The 22,012-nt window shown below is 48.5% G+C and overlaps 4 protein-coding genes across 4 annotated transcripts; all 4 read right to left on the reverse strand.

The window, feature by feature from the left end:
• Positions 1-747: 747 nt before the first annotated feature.
• Positions 748-3,328, reverse strand: BROUX77_000720 (uncharacterized protein; the record flags this gene model as incomplete). The annotated part of the gene is made up of 4 exons (XM_073752265.1): positions 748-846; positions 935-2,170; positions 2,246-2,746; positions 2,834-3,328. The coding sequence occupies 4 exons, from the start codon at positions 3,326-3,328 to the stop codon at positions 748-750; spliced, it is 2,331 nt and encodes a 776-aa protein (XP_073608957.1).
• A 1,077-nt stretch (positions 3,329-4,405) lies between these two features.
• On the reverse strand, positions 4,406-9,016 carry BROUX77_000721 (uncharacterized protein; the record flags this gene model as incomplete). Its single annotated transcript, XM_073752276.1, has 1 exon — positions 4,406-9,016. The coding sequence occupies one exon, from the start codon at positions 9,014-9,016 to the stop codon at positions 4,406-4,408; it is 4,611 nt and encodes a 1,536-aa protein (XP_073608958.1).
• Positions 9,017-10,642: 1,626 nt separating this feature from the next.
• BROUX77_000722 (uncharacterized protein) lies at positions 10,643-13,060 on the reverse strand (the record flags this gene model as incomplete). Its single annotated transcript, XM_073752287.1, has 1 exon — positions 10,643-13,060. The coding sequence occupies one exon, from the start codon at positions 13,058-13,060 to the stop codon at positions 10,643-10,645; it is 2,418 nt and encodes an 805-aa protein (XP_073608959.1).
• A 2,533-nt stretch (positions 13,061-15,593) lies between these two features.
• On the reverse strand, positions 15,594-17,555 carry BROUX77_000723 (uncharacterized protein; the record flags this gene model as incomplete). The annotated part of the gene is made up of 4 exons (XM_073752298.1): positions 15,594-16,587; positions 16,657-16,726; positions 16,788-17,215; positions 17,278-17,555. 4 exons carry the CDS (start codon positions 17,553-17,555, stop codon positions 15,594-15,596), a joined length of 1,770 nt encoding a protein of 589 aa, XP_073608960.1.
• Between the last annotated feature and the right edge of the window lie 4,457 nt (positions 17,556-22,012).

The following is a 22,012-nucleotide window of genomic DNA, read 5'->3' on the forward strand; positions in this document are numbered from 1 at the left end:
TCCAAGGGAAAGGGGAACGCTGATTCCCCACAAAAAAAAACCGACAATCTCACGTTGCCGTCACCAACGGCTTTGTTTCTTTGTTGTTCGCTTGGTTGATATTGGCTTGCTGCGGTGCCATGTCATTGCTTAGCATGGCCTCTTTTTTTTTCTTTCTTCCAAGCCTTGAATAACCGCACACATACACACGTAAGTGGGAGTTCTCGCTTAGCCGTGGATCATGACTGCGTGGCACCATCATCGCAGCCTTGATTCCCTGCCTTTTAGCCCTCTCCTCTTTTATCTTTACTGAGCTTTCAAAGCAATTGTTATTTTTTTTCCTTGATTTTCATCTTTTTCTTCTTGGATACCTATCTGTCTGTTTTACTGCGACTCTTTTTCTCTACTCTTTCTTGTAATAAGGCGGGCGCGCATTTGCTTTCATTCAAGTTTTCTTCTTTGGTGTTGTTCCTTTTCATGACGATTACGACTTCCTTTTTTCTTATTTCCTACTTTTATTTTATAATAAACTGTTCTCATTCATGTTCTATTTTCCTTGTGTTAGATTTGACCTGATGTCTCGCGAATGATTCAAAATCGAGTGATAATGTGAGTGCCTTATAAAGCTTCTGAAGGGTTTAGAAGGCCAAGGGATGATTCTTGTCATGTATGTAGCATATGTGTAGTATGTCTGACTGTTCGCTGTCTTAGACATGAAGTCGATATATAGTACGGGGAAAAATTGAGTAAGCCTTTGGCAGTTCATCTTTAGCTGTGAAGTGATGTAGACAAGCTCATGTCGCGGTAACCAACGAGAATGAGTTCGCCCGTGTTTGGGTCCTGTTGGAAGATGTTGTTGATGGTATCCTATGGCATCATTGCGTCATTAGTCGGCTGGTGTTCTTTTCGTAGATTCAAGGCATGTAGAAACAAAGAAGCAAATATTAAATCTTACCCAGTCAATGTCCATAAGAGCTGCCGGTTCGCTTGTAAGCGCGTTAGGTCGCGGTTCTGACAACGGATGCTGAAAAAATGATGGTGCTGCGGGCTGCTGCCATATTTCCGTGCCCGGAGTATCACTTCGAGCAACTCGAGACATTGATGATGGCATTGAGCTTGAATACACACCGGGAGTCCTGTTGTCCAAAAGTTGCGGTCCAGGATTCGATCCTAATACAGGCACCGGCGTTTGACTGTCTTGTTGAGAGCTGCTCTTCTGAGGGGTAGTCCCATGACTCTCATTCTCCTTATCTTTCTTTCCTCTCCCATTTTGCATTTGTGCTTGGCGAGAGCGGGTAGTCCACGCAGGCATGCGTAGTGTGCGATAGATGTGCAGCTTAGTGACGATACCAGACATGATAAGCTCGATCTTTCTCTCGCGTGAGTCTGACGGGCTAGTGACAAAACAATGATCAAGACATACCCAGATGCGATCAGCCTCGGAAGAGTTTGGGTTGTCGTAAATTTCACGTGCAAGAACAAGGGCTGGCTGATACTGGGTATAAGCACCGAAATACCACTTCCACTCTGCAAACATTTCGTCGGTATCGAGCTGCATTGTGAGTTCACAAATCATAATACATGCCCTGACAAGAACCGAGTTGAGTTTAGCTGGGAGACCGATAGAATGATGGGTGTTGTATCGCATCAAAACGAGAACATAGAGCCGATACATCTGTAGATGGTAGGCGAGCCGAGTATACTTTTGGCTAGGTATACTAAGATCCATCAGATGATCATACTTGGAAACGATTTGTTTCCAAAACTCATCTACCCGAGAAAGCATCTCAGTGATTGTCGCCCTTCGAGTTTCAGGCTTTTGTCTATCAGCCCAGATAGCCCGAGCAACTTCGTTAATTTCAAAGCGTATTAAAGAGAGTGTCATGGGCGTCCATCGTTCGGTCGACTTTGGCATAACATCGGCATTCGCAAGGTACTCGTTTTCAATATTAACTGGGAGCTTTGTGTTGAAGTCATCGCGTCGCAAGTATGGCCTTGGTCCTTGAGCTTCGGAGGTTCGGATATCCATGAAACATAGTTGATACCAGACAAGACGCCGTAACTGAATTTCCATGGGCGTCAAGTTGAAATACTCGCCGTCTTTTCCTAGGCCCATGCACTCGGCTATTCGGAGAGCGGTCCCAATGGATATAGAGTGTGCTCGGGAAATTTCGGTGCGCACAATTGCCAGCTGTATATACTATTAGCAAAAGCCAAGGCCCCCATAGGAAATAGTCCCCGCCATAGACAACATTTCTCAACTCACCAGATAAACAACATAGGCTTGAAACACAGCAAAGCTTGTCCCTCGAAGAAACTCAGAACGACAAAGCGCAATCTCAATTGCCGTTTTGTACCGCTGTACGTCAGATGTGTCTGGATATTTGCCCATGTCGAGGGGATAAACAGTTTTCGATAGGGACACAGCGGCGGCAAACAAGACGGCAAATACCCAGCAGTATGCTCTAGGAGAAGGTTCGATACTTTGGTTGATATTGTCCCAGAATGTGTTGTAAGTTCTGTCAAAATCGCATTGGTCGAGACACGGGCAAAGCAAGTGTACCGAGCGGAAGTATCGTGTTACCAACCGATCTGCTTCGTCCCGGCTGGGTAACCATGTTTTAAGAGTAGCGTTTTCGCTACTTGGACTAAGGATTTGGCCAGAGAAAGGCATGATACAGTCCGCAGAGAATTGCATGAAGCCCGGTAGTTTACTCCTCTCCGAGGCGGCGGCAATAAGACCCTTAAGGTCTTTGGGGTGGAGATTCTGCATTTCCATCATCTTATCAGCCGCAATATTCGTATTCAGAGGATGGTTTGTTGGTTTTTCAAAGTGCGGGTGGCGCATGCTTACATCCGAGGTGAATCTGGCAAGCATCAAGGCTTCTGTTCGAACATGAAGGTGGACGCGGTCCATACGTAGCACGGCATCGACCAAATCGGCACAAGATTCGTCTTGGTGCATGTTCGCTATGGTCTCCGAAGTCAACATGTCCCCCGGTTGGACTTGAACCTCATAGCCTTCTTCATAGCCCACAGAGTCAATGACAAGATCAGCGGGGGGCTTTGAAGCTGCCGATGTGAGGGCAATATTACGTTCCAGAGCACGCTCCAAAGACCCGACCTTGTTTTTCATGTCATTGAAGCGCTGCTTGCCGGCGTCATCCAGTTCGCGCGAGAGGTAAATGCATTCTCGGCCAAAGTCGATGCACTTTTCACAAGGTTGGTCTTTACTACACTTCTGCTTGCGTCGGCGACATTCGAAACAGCTGTTGATCATTCGCATGCGGCGCCGGAACGGGCGTGGGGCTGGCGATGCCGAGTCATTGCTGCGTGTTTCGGAGGCCATGGTTACTGGAGCATAAAGCACGTCAACTTTTGAGTGATGGTGTCTAGGGGGAGGAGCTTAGTGGTTAGATTATGTTGTAACGACGCATCTGTGTTATCATCACTTGCTTTGTGTAGCATGATACAATGGGCGACAGACAAGAAGGTAGCGGGCGTGCTACGGCAGCACAGCACAGCGAAAAGAGATAACTATGATAGCGAATTAGAGATGGCAGCAGCTATGACAACTTACTCAGTGCGGAAATATTAGTTATGTAGCACAAGAAAACGTCAAAACTATTCTTGATCCATTTATGGTTTTGTTTTCTTTTTTGTTTCTTTTTTTTTCAGGCGGCCAGGTTCTCGTGGCCAAAGGCGGTTGTTTCTTTTGACTCGACCCTGATCCCTCCCAAACCAACAGAATCATAGCGGCTGCAAATATCGGACGAGGCAAAGAGCCAGCACTAAGTGTTGGGCTGGTTTTGACACGCCAACACAACAGGCCCTGAAGCAAAGAAGGGGGGCCGGCCAATGCAGGAGGACTGGGCGGGAGTGGGACTTTGAAGTGAAAGAGGTGACAAAACAAAGAAAAAAATATAGCTATATAATAGCGGCAGCCCATGCTATCTATCCCATTTCCCTGGAGATTTGAGTGCTACACTAGGAGGACTAGCACTATAGCACTAGGAGCCCTAGCTGATAGATCCGGCATGGCATGGTATGACAGGACTGGTTGTTGTTGTTGTTGTTATTGTTGTTAGCTCGCACCTTGCATGGCTCACGCGACAAGGTCAGATAAAGTGGAGCCTGTATACTTTTGTGCAATCAATGAATGAGGCCAGTGTAGGGTTGAGGGTGGGACAAAGAGCGAGCATGCGTTTTTTTTCCCTGGGGGGGTTTTTGTAGAAGTTAATGAAAGTATATATTATAAGCAAATAAACTGAAGCTAGCAAAATCGCGATGAGGAGAAAAACTTCCAAGTCCACATCTTCTAAGTACCTGCTTGTACCCTTTATATAGGTACGAGCTAGGTTCAGTTAGACCCACTCCATGAGTCACATTGAGGGGAGGGGTTCACCAATCATTTGGCCTATGTTGGTTATGTGTCCGAGACCACGTGACCGGGTAACCCTGAGCGCCTCGCAACACCCCCCCTTCTACCAACGGTAGAACCATCTGCCACGATAACAGCTTCATGAGGTGGGGTGTCGGGGTCGACTCCGCCGAACAACACGCTGTTGTACTTGTCGACTAGGGGGGCAGACAGCGGCTTGGTCAGGGCATCAGCGATCTGGTGCTTAGTGTCCACATACTTGAGAGAGATCGTTCCGTCGGCCACTTTGTCACGGACGTAGAAATGGTCGGCCGTGAAGTGTCTAGAGGCTCTTGAGGTGGAGTCGGGTCGATTTGCTGTGATTAGAGCTCCCTTGTTGTCAGCGTGACCGACGAGCTCTATATCGTGGCCTATATGGGCCGCAAAGGCTTTCACGTAGGAAGCTGCTGACGTGGCGTCGGACATCGCGACTGTCTCGGCTTCGTGAGTACTTTTAGCTATCACAGTTTGGCGCTTGGATCCCCAAAGGACAGGACCGCCCGCAAGGTAAATCAGGTAGCCGGAGGTAGATTTGGCATCGGGTCCATCTACCCAAGTGGCGTCTGAGTAAACGTACGCCTTGATGGGACCTTTTGAAAGCTTTGCTGGGGCTGTGTACGTGATCCTCAAAGTCTTCGTAGCGCTCATGTATCGTAGTAGATGGCTTAGGAGTTTGCCGTGCGAAAGTCTAGGTTTGTTAAAGGCGGACGCTAGAAGACCTACTGCGACTGCAATGTCGGGTCTAGTCATAACGCGCACGTACATCAGGCGCCCTACCAGGCGCCGATATCTGCTCGCTGAGACTTTGTCCATGGCGACGTCGAGGGGATCATCGGGTCTCTGCTGCCACGGGTTGGACATGGGCAGGGGAGCGGGTGTATCTATGGGTTGGCATGCTGACATACCGGCCTCCTCCAGGATACTGTCTATCAGATGGATCTGATCAAGTGTGACAGAGTTGGGGTTGAAAGCTAGCCTGATTCCTAACAGCCATTTCGGTACCTCGGTGAGTTGACCGTGAAATCTGTCCAAGAGTTGCGCCTCGAACCTCTTAACGGTAGCTTCGTCTGGTCCGTCGTAAAGGCAGTCATCGATGTGTGTGCACACATTCACGTCCATGCCGTCGTGTCTGTAGGTGGCAGGATCGCATGGGACTTGCTTAAAACCGAGAGATATGAGATACTCTTTTAAGACCTTTTGCCACTCGTGGCCACTCTGCTTGAGCCCATACAAGGTGCGATTCAACTTTATCACCATGCCTGGTTTGTAGCCAAATTGTTCGGCGAGCTGTGGATGTCTGTCAAAGTAGTCGCGTAGCTCCCTTGGGGCGGAAAGGTAGACGTCCTCCTGAACGATACCATGGAGGTAGGCGGCAGTGATGTCGAACTGTCTCAGGACGCGTCCTTTCATTGTTGCTGTCGCTATGAGGATCCTCCAGGAATCAGAATGAGCAGTCGACGCGAAAGTTTCACCATAGTCGATTCCTTCTCGTTGCATGTCACCTCGTGCGACAAGGCGCGCCTTGTATCTGCCGTCGGTCTTGATCTTGAAGACCCATCGAAGACCGATGAGTCTCTGCCCGTGGGGTTTCTCGACGAACTCGAATACGTTATATGAAAGCATGGCCTCAATCTCTTTGTCTATAGCTAGAGCCCATTTGTTGCTCATGCCTATAGCTTGTTGGGGGGAATTCGGTTCCGAGTATGTGGCCATGGTGTATAGGAACTCGGCATGGGGATGATCGTTGGAAATGACTGCCACAATTTCGTCTTTGTCGTACATGCTAGAGGAGAATATGTTCTTTCCGCCGGAGCTGGCATGGGAGGGGTTGGGTCTCAGCTCTTTCTTTGTGGGACGGAGTGTTCCCATGGGGCGAGAGACGAGGCTTGCGGTGATTTCGGGGATTTTCTCAGTCATTCTCATGTCGGACGTTTTGTGTATTTTACCCCAAGCTTCGAAATACACGATATAGACGTGCGTACCTTCGTGTCCTATGACAATAGCCTCAAGTCCTTCTGGGTTGATCTTCGGGATGTGTAGTCTAGCGGCCTCTGCATCTGATAGCTTAACGAAGCACCTGGTTCCTAGTGGACGCCAATGGCCGATGCTTGGGACTGGTGGTGGCTCCCGGTTGGCCAGCCGAGCAATTTCACAGTCCCATCTACGTGTGGCTGAGGTATCGCTGTTCTGAGGTACAACCGTGTTAATCTTGTCGATAATGGACGGTAGAGCTACGTCCCAGCAGTCGGGTGGAAGGCCGTCGGCAATGGCTACCCGCATTCTCTTGATCACCTCTTGCACTGTGCGTTCGGCGGTACCGTTGTGCGCTGGGGAGTACGGTGGTGAAGTGATCACTACGATTCCATTGTGGGAAGCCCAAGTTTTGACCTTGTTGATGTTGACATCTGTACCGTTGTCTAGCATCAGCTTGACTGGTTTGCGTCCGGTTTGGTTGGCCCACACCTTCAGTTTCTCTATTATGATGTCACCAGCTTTCTTGGTGACCTTCGGGATAGGAACTGCATTGCTGTATTTTGTGAACTCATCAGTAAATACGACAAAGTACTTGCAGTCGTTGATTGAAGTCCATCCGGTGTTGGCTACATCTATGTGAATGCAATCCATTACTGCATAAACTGGAGGGCGTTCATCTTGAGGGGAGAAGCGAATAGACTTGGCCTTCAAACAAACCTGACAAGCCCAGGACTCAGAAAACCTTGGATTATCAATTAGGGACCCGCGCGTATTAGCGATTGTCTTTATCAGTGAGGCATCGCTTATGTGTCCGCAGCGAGCATGCATGACCCGAGTCAATTGCCCTTTTGTGAGGGTAGCCGGCAAATCTTGGGGAACATCGGGGTGGTAAGTGGTAACTTGGTAAAGAGCATCGGCTGGTTCTTGAGCCTCGAGATTGGCTACGACTATATCGGCAGGGTTGGGGTTTTTAGATGCCGGCCAAGAAGCTGAAATTACCCTTGGTTGAAACTTGAATTTCTCGTCGAGAGTAGCAACGATTCTTTTGTTGATGATAAGTTTGCGCCCGCACAGAATGCCTTTGCGCTCGTCCCATCTTGGCACAGAAAAGATGTTGATGGGGGCACTTGGTATTAAAAGAACGTCATCCAGATTGATTGTCATGTTAGACTCTTGGAGAAGTATCACAACTTTGCCTTTCTTGTGGGCAGTCACCAAACCATTGCCGGTTGCTACACGTATATTAACATCCACTACACTACCAGAAGCAAAATCCTCCTCACACCGCACAACATGCGTCGAAGCTCCGGTGTCAGCCAGCCAGTCTAAGCATCTGTCATTGGATGAGTTAGTTTCTGGATTCTTGGTAGGAGGGTTGTTGGTGGAGCATGATGGGGCAATGACATGGTTGGAGAATTGCGTGAGGAGGTGTTGAACGGAGTCAACCTTTGTATACTCACAAATAGTGTTATCTTCTCCCATGACGTTGAGGGATGTGTCCCCAGAAGACCTGTTGCGTTTTGCATGGGCCGCCCTCTTTGCCTCCATCCGCGCTTCGATCTTGCGAACGTCGCGCTTCTTGGTGCAGTTGTTGGAGTGGTGACCAAACTCTTCGCAATTGTAGCATCCTCCCTTTTTGCGTGCTGTGTTGGAGGATGCGGCCTTTCTGGGGGCCTGAACAGGGATGGGAGCTTTGGCGTAGTGAGCTATTGTTCCCATGTAATTTAGGTGGCTGATTACATCAAACCAGTTGCTCCTGTCGCAGAGCGAGCTGGCCAGCTCGGGGAAATATTGGAGGACGACAGACACCAGGTCAGACCGCTTTTTCTGTGGCGTGAGGGAGACCCCGAGGGAGGTGGCCTCGGCAGCAAGGTCCTCGGACCGGAGAACCATCTTGTGTAGGTTCTCTCCAGGTAGGAAGCGAAACCTCCGAAACTTCTCGTCGAAGATTTCCTGGCTCTGGGACATCCTGCCAGCGGTCTCGTTCCGAAGAACCTCTACAGCCTCGGCGAAGTCATAAATGTCCCCGAGTTTGGATAGGAGATCCTGGGAGACAGTGGATCTCAACAGGATCAAAAGTCGCTCGTGGACTTCCTCGTGGACCAGCTGCACATCCTCAACGCGCAAGCGGAGCTCCCAAAGAGACCGAACAACAGAACCGTGCCAGTTCGACCAGTTTCTGGGGCCAGAGAGAATAGCCTCGCCAGAGATGAAGAAAGACCAGTTCTTGCGTTCGAGGATTTCCATAGTGACCTTAGAGGCTCGGTCACTACGTTCTTGACGCTCTAGATCCAGAGCGTCCTTGGCCTGATCAGCTTGATACTTGGCCGCGGTGAGAAGCTCAACTTGGAGCCTCAACTGTTCGATTGTTTCCGCCATGTCTGCGGAGGCGGAATCGGGAACCGCCGTGGAAGGTTGTGGGACCATCTTGGTTGACTGACAGATGGTGATGTCAGCGAGGCTGTCTCCTGAGGAGTGTGCGTCGCCCGGTTGGTCGTTGGGGTCTTCAGAATCGGAAGACGACGATGGAAGGTCAGACGGTGCCGCTGGGGGAGCCTGAGAGCTTGAAATAGCAGCGCCTGCTTCGGAGTTGGCGTGCTGTGAAAGAAGTAATCTCTGCGCTTCGGCTCTGGTGATGGGCATTACCGGTCGGGCAGGGCTTGGACGAAGTGAGAGATAAACGTTGCGGTTTTCAGGAAAAACGCAGGCTCATAACCTGTAGAAGTTAATGAAAGTATATATTATAAGCAAATAAACTGAAGCTAGCAAAATCGCGATGAGGAGAAAAACTTCCAAGTCCACATCTTCTAAGTACCTGCTTGTACCCTTTATATAGGTACGAGCTAGGTTCAGTTAGACCCACTCCATGAGTCACATTGAGGGGAGGGGTTCACCAATCATTTGGCCTATGTTGGTTATGTGTCCGAGACCACGTGACCGGGTAACCCTGAGCGCCTCGCAACAGTTTTGATAATGTAGGCGCGGGCAAAGCCTGGCGGCTCTCGGGTATCGGATATCGGCGTTGTGGATAGCAGGCTGTCAAAAAGCCACTGTTCCCAGGAGTGCGCCTCCACGATATAAAATGCCCAACTATATGGGCGGGATGCTTTGGTTCTTTGAGGACGCGAGCGCGAAGATGTCACAGAGGCCGAGGCGGAGAAAACTGCGAGCAGAGCAAAAGCGTGGGAGAAAAGAGGGCATAGTGGGGTCTTTCTGGCATCATGCCCCACAATTTCCGTCAGCTTGGCCCAGTAAAAACGGGGTTGACGTAGGCTCGCGCCCCGTTTTTTGCGACAAAAGCGCGTGGCGTTTTACAAGTGTGTATGTACCTGTACCTGTGTCTTTTATTCACTCACCCATTCGTTCACTTGTCAGGTAGGCTTCTTTGTTTCTGGTTCCTTTGGCCCTTTGGCTTAGCGTTGCTGACTGATGGCAGCCACGAATGACCGCCACACCCACTCAGCCAATAGACGCAGTGCACAGCCAAAAGAAGAAATAACTCGCTGCCTATGCTTAAGCCAACAAATTCATGTACATTTGTACCGATCTGTGTGTGTATGAATGAATGAACAAATGTGCATAGCTACATGTGTAGTTATAGCTGGTTAACTACCTAGGTACATACACACATGCCTCTTTCATTCATTGCTCCTCATTGATTGCGGCAAGCCTTTCCATCCTGCCGTTAGCTGTAGGATTTGGAAGAAGGTATGAAGTGGGTCTGATCTTGGAGAGCTTCCCTAAGCTGCCTTTGTCACAATATCTCGCTTTACCGAAGCCCGAGTCCCATGTACATACATCGATGCAATACATGCTACATGCATACATTGTAAATATCGACACACTGGTACTTTTTCAAGTAGCTGTACGTACATAGCCATGTAGCTGTGTATGTATGTATAGTTCTATGGAGCCAACACTAGTCACACCAAGCCAATGTGCTCCCGGCCAATCTTTGCCCCCACACTCGCCTCTAGCCCATATGCCGGCTCCTGTCAAGCCCCTAGCCGTTCTCGATGTGCCCTCCCCTGGTCTCGGCTGGTAGCTCCATATAAGTGTTGTCATTATTAGCACTGTGTGTCATCTTCCCAGCAGCATACTGGTACTTATGAGGTGCTGTTAATTCTGGACTCTCGGCCTCAGTTCTGCTGTCTTGTCCTTACACTGAATTTAATCTAAGTCTGGATCTTTGCCTTATGCGGCCTGTTGTCTAGCCGCACTTTGCGGTACCGTCATTCCTGTTGAAACCCCGCCTCATCCATCCAATTGCTAGCCTACAGCCAGTCCTCGCAACTCACATGAACTCCCCATGTTCCGTTCTGTAGTGTAGCTGTCATCATCTATCACAGGCTTGACTCTGACCATGGGATGGAACTGACCTCCTCGTAGTTTTGTTCGCATATACCGCATGTGATTCTTTAGGAGCACCCATGATTCTGTGCGCCTGGCTTTTCTGCGCCAGAACTCCTCTGCATAATCAATGGCAAGACGCCTACGGTTGCGGAAAATGTACCGTCGTCGCAGTCTCTTCAGCCTCAGTACTTGTTTGAGTCGCAGGTACCCCCGGAGCTTCTTCAATGAAGATTGCATTTGCCTTTGATTCCGAACCTTGTTGATCCAGTGGCTACGTTCGATAAACTTGTCTAGGTAGTCTGGAGAGCTGTGTGGGAGATATTGGCGGACCAATTTTCTGAGCCACTTCATTCGCAACGGCCGCCCCAAATGACCATATCGTAGATCACGAATAATCAAAACAATGAAGCATCCGATGAATTGTTTGCGTACTGGGAGTTTTCTACTTCGCAGAAATGCCAAGCCTCGGTCCAGATAATGCAGACGAAGACGAGCACTAAATCGTGGTTGACACGCCATTCCAGCTAGAACGCGTTGAATGAAGATGGCATATTCGTAGGTTTCCGTCCTCGCTAGCTTCTTGACGTTCCGAAGCTCTAGGGCAGTGAGCAGTTCGGAGCCCGAGATCGAGTGCATCTTGATCATAGAATCGGCGTATTTGGACCACATCTTCCATGACAAGGCGCGGTCTAGAGCAGGTATCCCTCCATGAATCATATCTGGATGCTGGCGGGCAAGTTTGTACAGGTCAAAGGCAACAGACGCATCGTTGCACGCTGCAGTCAGAGCAGTAATTACCTTGGGGTGGACTTTAGCTGTAGTCTGTGTCAACAGCGCCTCAAATGATTTGACAAGATCAGAGAGTCGGTCCTGCTGGCGAAGTGCCTCGCACAAGCTCATCATAGTCGGCACATGTCTCTTGACAGGAACGTATCGGGAAATTGTAATCGCCAGGTTTGCCAACGCAAGCCAAGGCTTTGATCGTTGTGAACTCGCATGAAAACTAGCATATACCGTCGTAGGGTTGGATAGATACCCGCGACTTTCCCATTGATGTATCAGTAAGTTGCATAGTTGAAAGTCTGGTAAGTAGGGCTTTCGGGTTTCGTTGCTCGAGAAGAAGGCCGATATTGTGCCCAAAAGCATGGACTGTCGCATGGCAGGCATTTGGGAAACCATGGCTGTGAAACAGAGATGCATACGCCAAATGTCTCGTTTAATTTTCATGCCTTCAATTTCCCGAGCTAGTGAAGGAAGCATCTCAGCCGAGAGAACCTCTAGTGAAAATCGGGAGAATATCTGAGCCGCACTGCCCGTGAGAAGCGGAAACGGCAGAATATTGGCTGCACGATCTGCCTTGGTTGACCCCTGGATTTGAGATCGCCAGGACTTGAAGATTACTTGCATAGCATCAGGCAGGCTGTCGCTAAGTGCAGGTATGTCTCTCTCTGGGATGGTTTCCATTACAAGACCAAGGGCACGGGCACTAGTTGCGGCCAGATCTAGCTTGAGCGACAAGCTGTAGAGACATTTCCAGACTGTCTCGGTATAGTCCTGTGGGTGTCCAACCTTTGACTGGCGCATCGCCTTGCAGGTTTGCTCAACAAGACTGGAAAGTAAAATGTCGGGTGCTTCCGACGACTTGCAGAGAGGAGTCAATGCCTCAAACGCTCTGGTTGTGAAAGAAACAACTTCGTCATCGCGGCAAAGACCCAGCCGCACAGCACTGGAGAAGTCAATGACGTATTTTTGGACTGCTCGATACAGCCCAGTAGTCATGCCATGTGGTGCCTGAGTCTCGATGAAGACGAGCGTCGTTTCTACTGGATCGGCGTATTCTACACGGTCAACAGTATTTGCATAGTCGATTTTTTCATCGGCTAGCATCTCGGCTAGCGACGACATGAGCGATGAGGCTTTATTGAGAAGCGATGGGTTCCGTGAGGGGGTGGGCGCCAGCCAGGTCCACTTGGAAAGATCAGCGACGTTGTAGTCTGGCGCCGAGAATGTCTGTAGCGAGTAGATATCAGCCATGTGTCGCTTTCCTGTGCGCCTCCGGCTTTCGAGGGGCCCCGGAACCGAGGACAGCCGACGAGCCGCGAGGGCACCGCATCGTGTGGTGGTTGGTATCGCGTATATTGCGCCAGTTGTGGTGGCCGTAGCTGCGGAGAGGGCGGATGTGGAGATGGGCCGATAGGCTGCCGCTACAGCGCTATAGGCGGCCAGTGTTGTCTTAATTGGCATTTTTGCGACTGAGTCGGCAGGCGATGGCCGGGGATGGGATACGGAGGTTATCGGGAGCTTCCCATACCGGGTCGCCGGCCGCAGAGCCATTGTGATTTCGGGGGGGCGGGTCGGGTGGCCAGACGTGAATTCTGGCGAGTGTGAGCTCGAAATCTGGGGAAAGCTTCTGGGGGATTCGCCCACGATAACCTGGTGGACTAGCTCCCCCACTTCGAATTGTAAAGCGAAGGCTGGCATTGGCCTGTGTTGCCCGTGAGGCGCCCATTGTGGCACTGGTGTGGCTGATTGGCTCACAATAAGAGAGTGGGTCGAGAAACATCATGATGCAGTTTTCCTAGTTAACTAGTGAATCAAATCTAACTATAGTTAGTACATAACTAACTAATTCTTGTTGTTTGGCCTTGTTTGAGTGAAGCCCATTGATCAATGTTCTTACCCAGTCGCGTCTTCTAAGCTCACCGGCCTTTCCTCCAGACGCTAAAATTACACATTTACATCACATCACATCGCTCCCCCCAACATGACCTTTGATCACACACTCAACAAGGAGCATTCCGATGCTACTGTCTTTCACTAATCTTTCACTCGCCCCTCCGAACTCTCAATGGGCACTTTAATGGCCTGCTCCTGCTCATCTTCGCCCTCCGCCATTATCAATCAAAGCAAAACTCGTGCAGCAAAAGTCACCATCGGTCACCTTGTCAAGACTCAGTGGGACTTCCTCATCCCCGACTGTTCCAAACTCCGCTCAGCAAGGAACTGGGGATTTGGCATAGCAGTGTCGTTTTGGCACTGGAAGAGCTTGATCTCGAACTTGACGATATCAAGTATCTTGGTGTGGCAGCCCACGCGCGTATTCTGCGTCTTTTGAGGACCACTGTCTCATCAGAATTACTACTCTCCATATATATTTGTGTTACCTTTGACGATACTATGAAGGCGCTTGAGCGACACACTATCGGTAGCATTCCCTGTGACCGTTCAGACTACTGCATGAAGATCGAAATGTTTTCCTTCGATTCAAGTAAAACACTAACCCAACTTATCTCTCTTTCGATTCCCTTGTAAATGAGGCCAGTTATTTCGGAGTCGTTTTAGATGATGAAACGAAATGCGACTATCTGCGTGCTGTTGTTTTGGACTAATACTTATCTGGAAATTGGCCTTTTCATTTTCAAGTTGATTTCATGGCCCAGACTCCTTGATATCCTTTGCTTCCACTCAACCCTCAAGAAGTACGACGTCGCCCCAATCCCCTCTCACACATGGAACGGTCGCCGCCCTTTCCAAGCGTGTGAGAATTGCAGTAAGAATAAGCATGGTTCCAGCAGCTCTCCCAAGAGGACTTGCGATAAAACTTATACTCCCAATGGGCCTAAAAAACCTTAGGTTCTCCTGAACTCGTCGACAACTAGTTGACTATCTCCAAAGTGGGAAATCAGCTAGAGTACAGCCATATATGTGATCTGGCTGAACCCTAACAGGAATTCATGCTACCCTAGCCAACGATATGTTCGAATGGTAGAATGAGCCCACAACACGGAAAGGATGGCAGTGTATGGCCATCTGCCACAACAACATAAACTACCGCAGCCCATTCCCGATTACTAGACTGCATAGTCTTTGGCCTCCTGATTCGATCTGATTCTGTAATAACTATCCCTGAGCGGGTCACACCTATCATAAAGCCTATCTCGTCGAGTGTGTAGAAATCTTAATCCCGGATAGTGTATCCCGCGCACATGTTGATAGTCAAACAGAACTACTTACCCAAAATTTCTAGATCTTTCTGCAAGACCCCATAGTATTCGTATGGGCCAGGAACCCCCAGACGGAGCTTTTCTTGTCGCGTAATAAAGCGAGAAGTTTTGCACTTCCCAACGGGTCAGAGACTTTCCATATATTACACGCCAACCCTCCGGGGCGAAAATATTCTCGAAACCAGCTATGGTACATATATATTGGACGATGTAATTCTCCTCGGCCATGGTCAGACTCGCTTTACTAATACGAGTATTGGTCCTTGAAGGTTTCCCAGAAATTCTATCTTGCAGGATCATTCGCGGCATATTTAACCGTTCTACGAGTCACCAAATGCCCGAGTCCGGGTCTGTGCGTTTCGCCTCTACAGTGAAAATAATGTGGAATTCAATAGTAGATAGGAGCGCCATGATGGTGGTGGAAGAAATCAGCTACTTGTTCAAGTTAAGGTGGGTGAACTTGAGAAATATAGCCGGGCTCGAGTGATGAAGTATCTTAACTAGTACATGCACACATACATACATAGTTATGCATCTCTGGATGGTTTACTTTGCATCTCCAAACATACCACTGCCCGATGTACTTGGATGTTTTGGTAAATGATGAGCTCTCGGATTTGTGTGGTTACACACGCTCATAACCCTAATTCTAATTACACAACGTCACACCAATGGCTGCAATGAATTCGTTATATGATACGCTGTTCATTGTTGGTGAAGATACCTCAAGATTTGAAATCAGAAACATATGTGCGAAAAAGAAAATCAATCATGGCTACGTGTTAAGCTGCAAGTCTATAGTCTACCTAAATAACAAAAATCAAATCTCACCAAACTCTCTCGCTTACTTTGGGACGCCAAGCTTATCTTTTGGTAACATAGACAGTGTACTCATCCTGGAAAGGCACAGGGAGATTGCGGGCCATGTAGCCTCTCCAGCCAGGACGAGTGCGCTTGTACTCCCAGCCAGGGGTAGTGAGCTGCAGGTCCTCGATGGCCGAGGCGTACTTGACCAGCTCGTCTTCTCTCCAGGCAGTCTGCATGATGGCAAGACCGTAGGGAATATGGCTAATGTCCTTGACTCCAACAGGCAGCGTCACCACGGGGTAGCCAGCCTGTGCGGCAATCTGGAAGGTCTGGCCGACACTGGTAGGGACTAGGAGGCCGTTGAGTTGAGTACCCTCCCAGTTCAGGGCGTGATCAATGCCGTTGCGAGTGGTTTTTTGTGTGTACTCGAGGGCCTCTAGGTACTCCTGATCTTTGATACCCTGGCTAGCATTGGAGGCTAGGAAAGAATCCTGTCCTGAAGGAAAGCCGGGGTGGGAGCCGGGCAGGCCACCTTCAGTGCCGATGTTGTCGATGTTATACTGGATGATATCCTCGAGGCTGCGAATTTGAGTGTTCTGGAGCTCAGACAGGTATGACTTTATGTTGTTGTAGAAGTCGACCTTGATGACGGTGAACTCAGACTTGTTGGGGAAACCACGAGTTTTACCGTAGTCCCAATCCCAACCTTGTTTGCTAATGAATTCATCGCCGTTGAGAATCTCAGTGCCGTTGATGACAGTAGCACCGGCTTCCTCGATAAGATCAATAAGCTTTAGAAGAACCTCAAGCTGCTCATCAGAAGCGTATTTCCAGAAACTCTCCCAGGGCAAACCAAACTTGGCGCCCTTAAGAGCTGTCTTGTCAGAGATGAAAGGGACATAGCCTCCCTCAGGCATGTGGTCGATCTGCCCTGCGGTGTAGCTGTCAAGCTCATCAACACCCCAGATGGCATCAAATGCGTAGACAGCGTCCTTGACGGTGCGTCCAAAGGTGCCAACACTGTCCTGGTGCTCACTCTCGGGGATGACACTAAAAGAGGCAAAAAGAATTAGCAGAAGTCTATGGCAAAAGCAGAGTTTGTGTATAGGAATTACTCACCCAGCTCTCGAAGTACGCCCAACAGTAGGCTTGAAGCCAACAATAGCATTGCGCATGGCGGGATTGATGACTGATTCATGTTAGTTGACTCTCTACTTGGATTTTTGATATAAATTCGTTAGAGAGCTTACCACTACCATCAGTCTCGGTCCCCAGGGAGAAAGCAATGACGTTGGCAGCAACGGCTGTAGCGCTTCCGGTGCTGCTACCACCAGGGTTGTTGGTCAGGTTGTACGGGCTACGGGCCTGGCCACCTCTGGCCGAGTAGCCTTCGGAGTACCAACTAGAGCGCATGTCGGCCCATTCACTGAGAGTAGACTTTCCAAGAAGAACAGCGCCGGCTTCACGAAGCTTGGCAATGGTGAAGGCATCGCGCGGCACAATGCTCCCCAATAGAGCATTGCTGCCAGCGGTAGTTTCCATGGAATCTTTGGTAGCCATGCTCTCCTTGACCAAGAAGGGAATGCCATGGAGTGGACCGCGAACCTTGCCCCGGCTACGCTCAAAGTCCATTTGGTTGGCAATAGCTGAGAAATCAGGGTTGAACTGCATGACAGAGCTATGGAACAATCACATGTTAGAGGCAATATTATAGGGAAAGTGAAGTATCTCAAAACTTACTTGATGTAATTTTGAGTTTGCTGGGCTCTTATGAGGTAGCACAAAGACAACTGCAGAGAGGTAAGGGTACCATTGCTCATGGCCTCTTGCATCTGGTCAATAGTTGCCTCCTCTAGCAGGAAGTCGCCACAGGGGGGCATAGCAAAGAGATCCGGGGTATTGGCATTCTTCTCAAGAGGCAGCATATCGAACTCGTTGGTAGACCACCCAGATTCATAGGCTAGAGCATTGGCGCTGAGTTGCAGCATAAGGGCGGCATATTTAATCAAAGACGGCATTTTGAAACTGTGTACGATCCGAAGTCTATAATCTGTGAGGAGTTTGTTAGAGCCTTGGAAACTTTTGTATGCACGATTTTTGAGCAAAAATAACGACTTACCAAAAGTTGTACCTTATAGTTGTGTTCGTCGAAAAACTTGCAGTACCGTGGGATAATACTTGATGGGGACGCGTAGTATATAAAGGCTGTCGAAAAGCCCAAGAAAGGTTGGTGATTAAGGGAGGCGAGAGGCTCTCTATGAGTAGAAGGGGTGGTGAAGGAAAGCCAGAGTGGAGGACAGCAAAAGGGCGGACAAGCGAGTATTTATATATACTAAAGTATTTCGCCAAATGTGACGATTCACGGATGGCACAAAGCACCCAGGCAGTTGATGTTTGTGATGTCAAAAATTGAAAGTTTAAAACTGGGTTCATGTGTGTTGCGTGAGCCTTCCTAGTACTTGGCACTGGATCTGATCGGATACTCCGCCTTGGGCTTAAAGGGCATGCGCGTGGGAATATAGGCCAGTAAACAGTCAAAGCATGGCTTTTTTCGAGGCTGTGTATGTTGACATCAGCTATGATTGACGACCCATGTGGGGAGGTAGGGATGTTGGCTAATGGAGTGGAGGCGAGATATACCAAAGTATAAAGGCAAACAACTTGTGACACTTACACACATTATGAGGGCCTGGACATTTAGATTCCTGTTGAGTTAAAAGGCGTTTACTCGTATATTACTAGGATTGTACTATTAGCCATCGATGCCGGAACACAGAACTGGCGCGTGGGATATATTGCTCTTGGCGCTTACTACTGATCACATTTGCATGGAAAATCAAATCAGCTCCCACCTGCGCGCATTCACCGGAGCGGTCTTTTTGCCTCGTTTCTCTGGCGATGAAGATGGGAGGAGGGTGACGGGTGGAGATAGACGCAAGACAGTGTGCACAACTATAGATAACAGAAAAGTCACAAGTGGGAGAACACCAAGACACAGCTGTCGATTGTATACAGGCGCACATCCATTCAAAGATGTCAAACACACTCAAACAGGGCGACTCCTTCCGGGACTTTCTTGGACTCTAACGCCTCACCTGAAGATCATTTCATTCAGCCTTAATACTTAATTTGAGCAACGTCGGATGGAATAGGGTATATATGGGGCAGCCGGACGGGAAAATCGAGTACCTTGCTGACCCGTACATCTATAGCAGCAGAAGCCAAGCAATGCCGCATCAATGACTAGCCGGAAGTCCGGCCAGCCAAGCAACAATAGAACAAATCAAGCGCAAGAAGAGGAGGGGGGGTGGGTGTGACCTCGGACCAGGTAAGCATACAAGCACCTGTATTTACGTACATGCGTATGCCAAAGTACCACAGGAGTGTGGCTATGATATATGTATTACCTCCGCTACGAATGTTTCCGCTCTGGCGCTGCGATAGGTACCGCCTCAAAGTACAAGTACCACTAGAGCCACTCAACAGTGGCGAAGTGGAGGAGTCCACAGCATCTTCTACGTCTAGTAGCAAATATGAGGTAAAAGTGTGGCACAGGATTTACATGGTGCTAGGAATGGGTCAGGCTTTGGCTTTACCAAGACAGTAAGGTATGTTGACTCCCACAGCTATAGGTGGATGTATGTCTATAGTTCCATAGGCCAATCTATAGAGATTCCACAGGGTGTACGAAAATGGACTCGTGCAGCATTTTCGTTTTTCAATCTTTTACTGATATGAAACTAACTAGGTGGTTTTCATTCTGCGTATGTGAACGTTGTCCCCTCCACAGCCTCTTTCTGCTAGGGTCACATACAGGCTGTGACGAACGATGAAGGCGCCAACACTGAGAAGAGGCCCAAGACACCAAAAAGCCCGAGTATATCGTATCTTCTTGTGTATGAAAGGGGTAGTCTTGGGGTTGAAGTGCGAACTTGGGTCAGATTTGGAAGCAACTAAAGAACAGAGGAAGTCGAAGCTGGGACACGGAATGCGGCATTCCCTCGTAACTTAACGAGCCCGAGTCGTATTGCAAGTGCCCCAGAAGACAAACGAAGTACGACGCGCTTGGTAACTAAATGCCAACTGAAAACAATACATAGTCGCGCATGTAGCTACCTGTGTAAATACGGCCATAAAGACCGATGCAACTACGTGACCCCTGCTAACCCCGAAACTCTGTGGAGTGGTTCCTGCTGGTGGATAAGGAGTATGATAAGCACATATGTGGGTATAAACAGCTGCCTGGGCAGCTACCGGCAATCGAACAACCAGTCAAGTCTTCTAGAAGGCCGAGTCCCTGACCCCCTTTAAAAAAATGACAACAGAGCCCCGATCCCTCAACACTGCGCTTATTAGCTACATACTGCTTAGCCGCAGATTTTTGAGAGAACATCCCTGGAACCCCCCTTCCCCCCTCGCTATTTGTCAATCGGCGGCTACAGGGCGTGCTAGCGCCGACACCCGAAGCAACGGATGGATTGTTGTTCCTGTTCTCACTGCCATGGTATTGCTTATTATTTAGGTCAATTGGTTAACTAGTTACTTTTTTCCGTTAGTGATTCCAAAACCAAATAGTTAGTTATCCAAAAAGGGGGGATCGGCCAGGGCACCTTTTGATGCCTTGAGCTGTCCTGGCGTTAGATGTTGTTGACCGACGTGTGTATTAGCCGTCTTCGCCGTCACGCGACATGATTTTACGACCAACGCGACAGTATTCATGGCGTATATTTTCAGTACTGCTGTTATGAGGACTACTACCCTCTTCTTGCAAATCAAATCACTGTACATACTCTCTATCACTTACACATCGACTTCTAGACATGCGGGAATACAACAATAAAATATCCCTGAGTGGGGGTAGGATGAGATAGAGTTTTCCCTGCTCATCAGTGTTGTACCTGTAATTGTGTGCAAATAACACCGTCACCTATCAGAGTGTTGTGTAAAGTCTGTTTGTACTTAACTCAAACGTTATGTCAGTTGAAGTTTGTGTTTTCCAAAATCCGAAAGAAGATCCAAGCACATGTATCTATGTTGTATGTACAAAAATACCACTCGCTGAATATTGGTCCGTGGGTAAGGAATAAAACACAGTGCCATTCAATAAGGATTAGAGGACGGGCCAACTTAGAAGTGTCAGTTATAGGACATTGTTCACGACACCCCAAGTACATACTCATATCGACACACCCCTGTTGGCACGATATCTTGGTTTCTAATCTATGTGTGTGTATACACACAATGAATGGATAGTCTTATACCGACCCTCTCTTGCCATCCAACTATCCCGATAGAGCGGGTTATCTCCCACGACAAGCAATACTAGACATTTATCCAATTGTCATATCAATAGTGTATGCTCTTCTTCATAACCAAGGGATCTTGTTTGTTCTTTCAGACATATCAAGCACATAGACTCACGCCTAATATTCTGGCGACACCATGTAACCACGCATGCATATACACATATATATATACACTCTCTTGTACTTATACCATTGCAATGTGATAGCCATGAGTAATATAGGCGCTCCCTACAAAGACCGGCCTTCCAGTGGCAAGTTCCTCATCCACAAGCAAGTGAAAATATGGATAAACTGTTAATTCCAAGCCCCATCAATATATGAGTATTTTGTGGAGTTCAACGGTGCTACGAGCTACGAGATATCGTGCAGTGATTTTGGGTGTTTTCCTCGACAGTAGATGTGTGCAAGCTTTGTATGTACACGTGTCTAGTAACCAATGCAATAAAGCGGCGGGATGGCGATCATTGGTGGCATCGGGAGTCAGATTATGCAGATATCATACAAGTATATACGATATACATGTGCACATGGTCATACGGCTAATATCTACTACATACATGGGCCCATGTTTTCGCCATCAATGCCAATCCAGGGCGCTTCTCGCTTGTGATCTGCAATGGGATAGAACCATAAACAAAAGCTCGTGTATAAACGAGACAACCAAGAAGAAAAGAAGAAGCTTAGCGGCTAAGTCGCTTCTAGAAACAGTAAGGCAACTACATATAGTTACCTAACTATGTATGTACATATGCATAGTTAGATACAATGACAACTGTTCCAGGCAGCTTGACCTTGTTTTCCAGATGTTGTGTCTTGGTTCACTTATTAGTTCCTGTTCACCTCAAGAATATCAAAGCTAGCATGAGGGCTTCGGGGGCCTCTAAATAAAACGGCGAGACACGATCTTTCTAGCCTATGACTTGAGAGCCTAAAAACTTGATTGCACAAATGTGTCTTTCCATTCATGTAACGTAGCTCAACCAAGAAGCCAATAGCAAACCCTGAGTTTGTCAGAACAGGCCAGCGTGATGTGGACGTATTTGTGTGTCGGAATTCCGCCTCAAGTCTGTTCAATGCTTGGACATACTCCCTGCGCAGGTCCCGGAAGACATAGCCGAGCCATTCTCTTTGTAAGAGGTGGCGCATGGTTGAATAATTAAGAGTTACAA

This window comes from Berkeleyomyces rouxiae (genome assembly GCF_048999995.1).
Source record: "Berkeleyomyces rouxiae strain 22BRR77 chromosome Unknown BrBRR77_ptg000001l, whole genome shotgun sequence".
Classification (NCBI taxonomy): Eukaryota; Fungi; Ascomycota; class Sordariomycetes; order Microascales; family Ceratocystidaceae; genus Berkeleyomyces; species Berkeleyomyces rouxiae.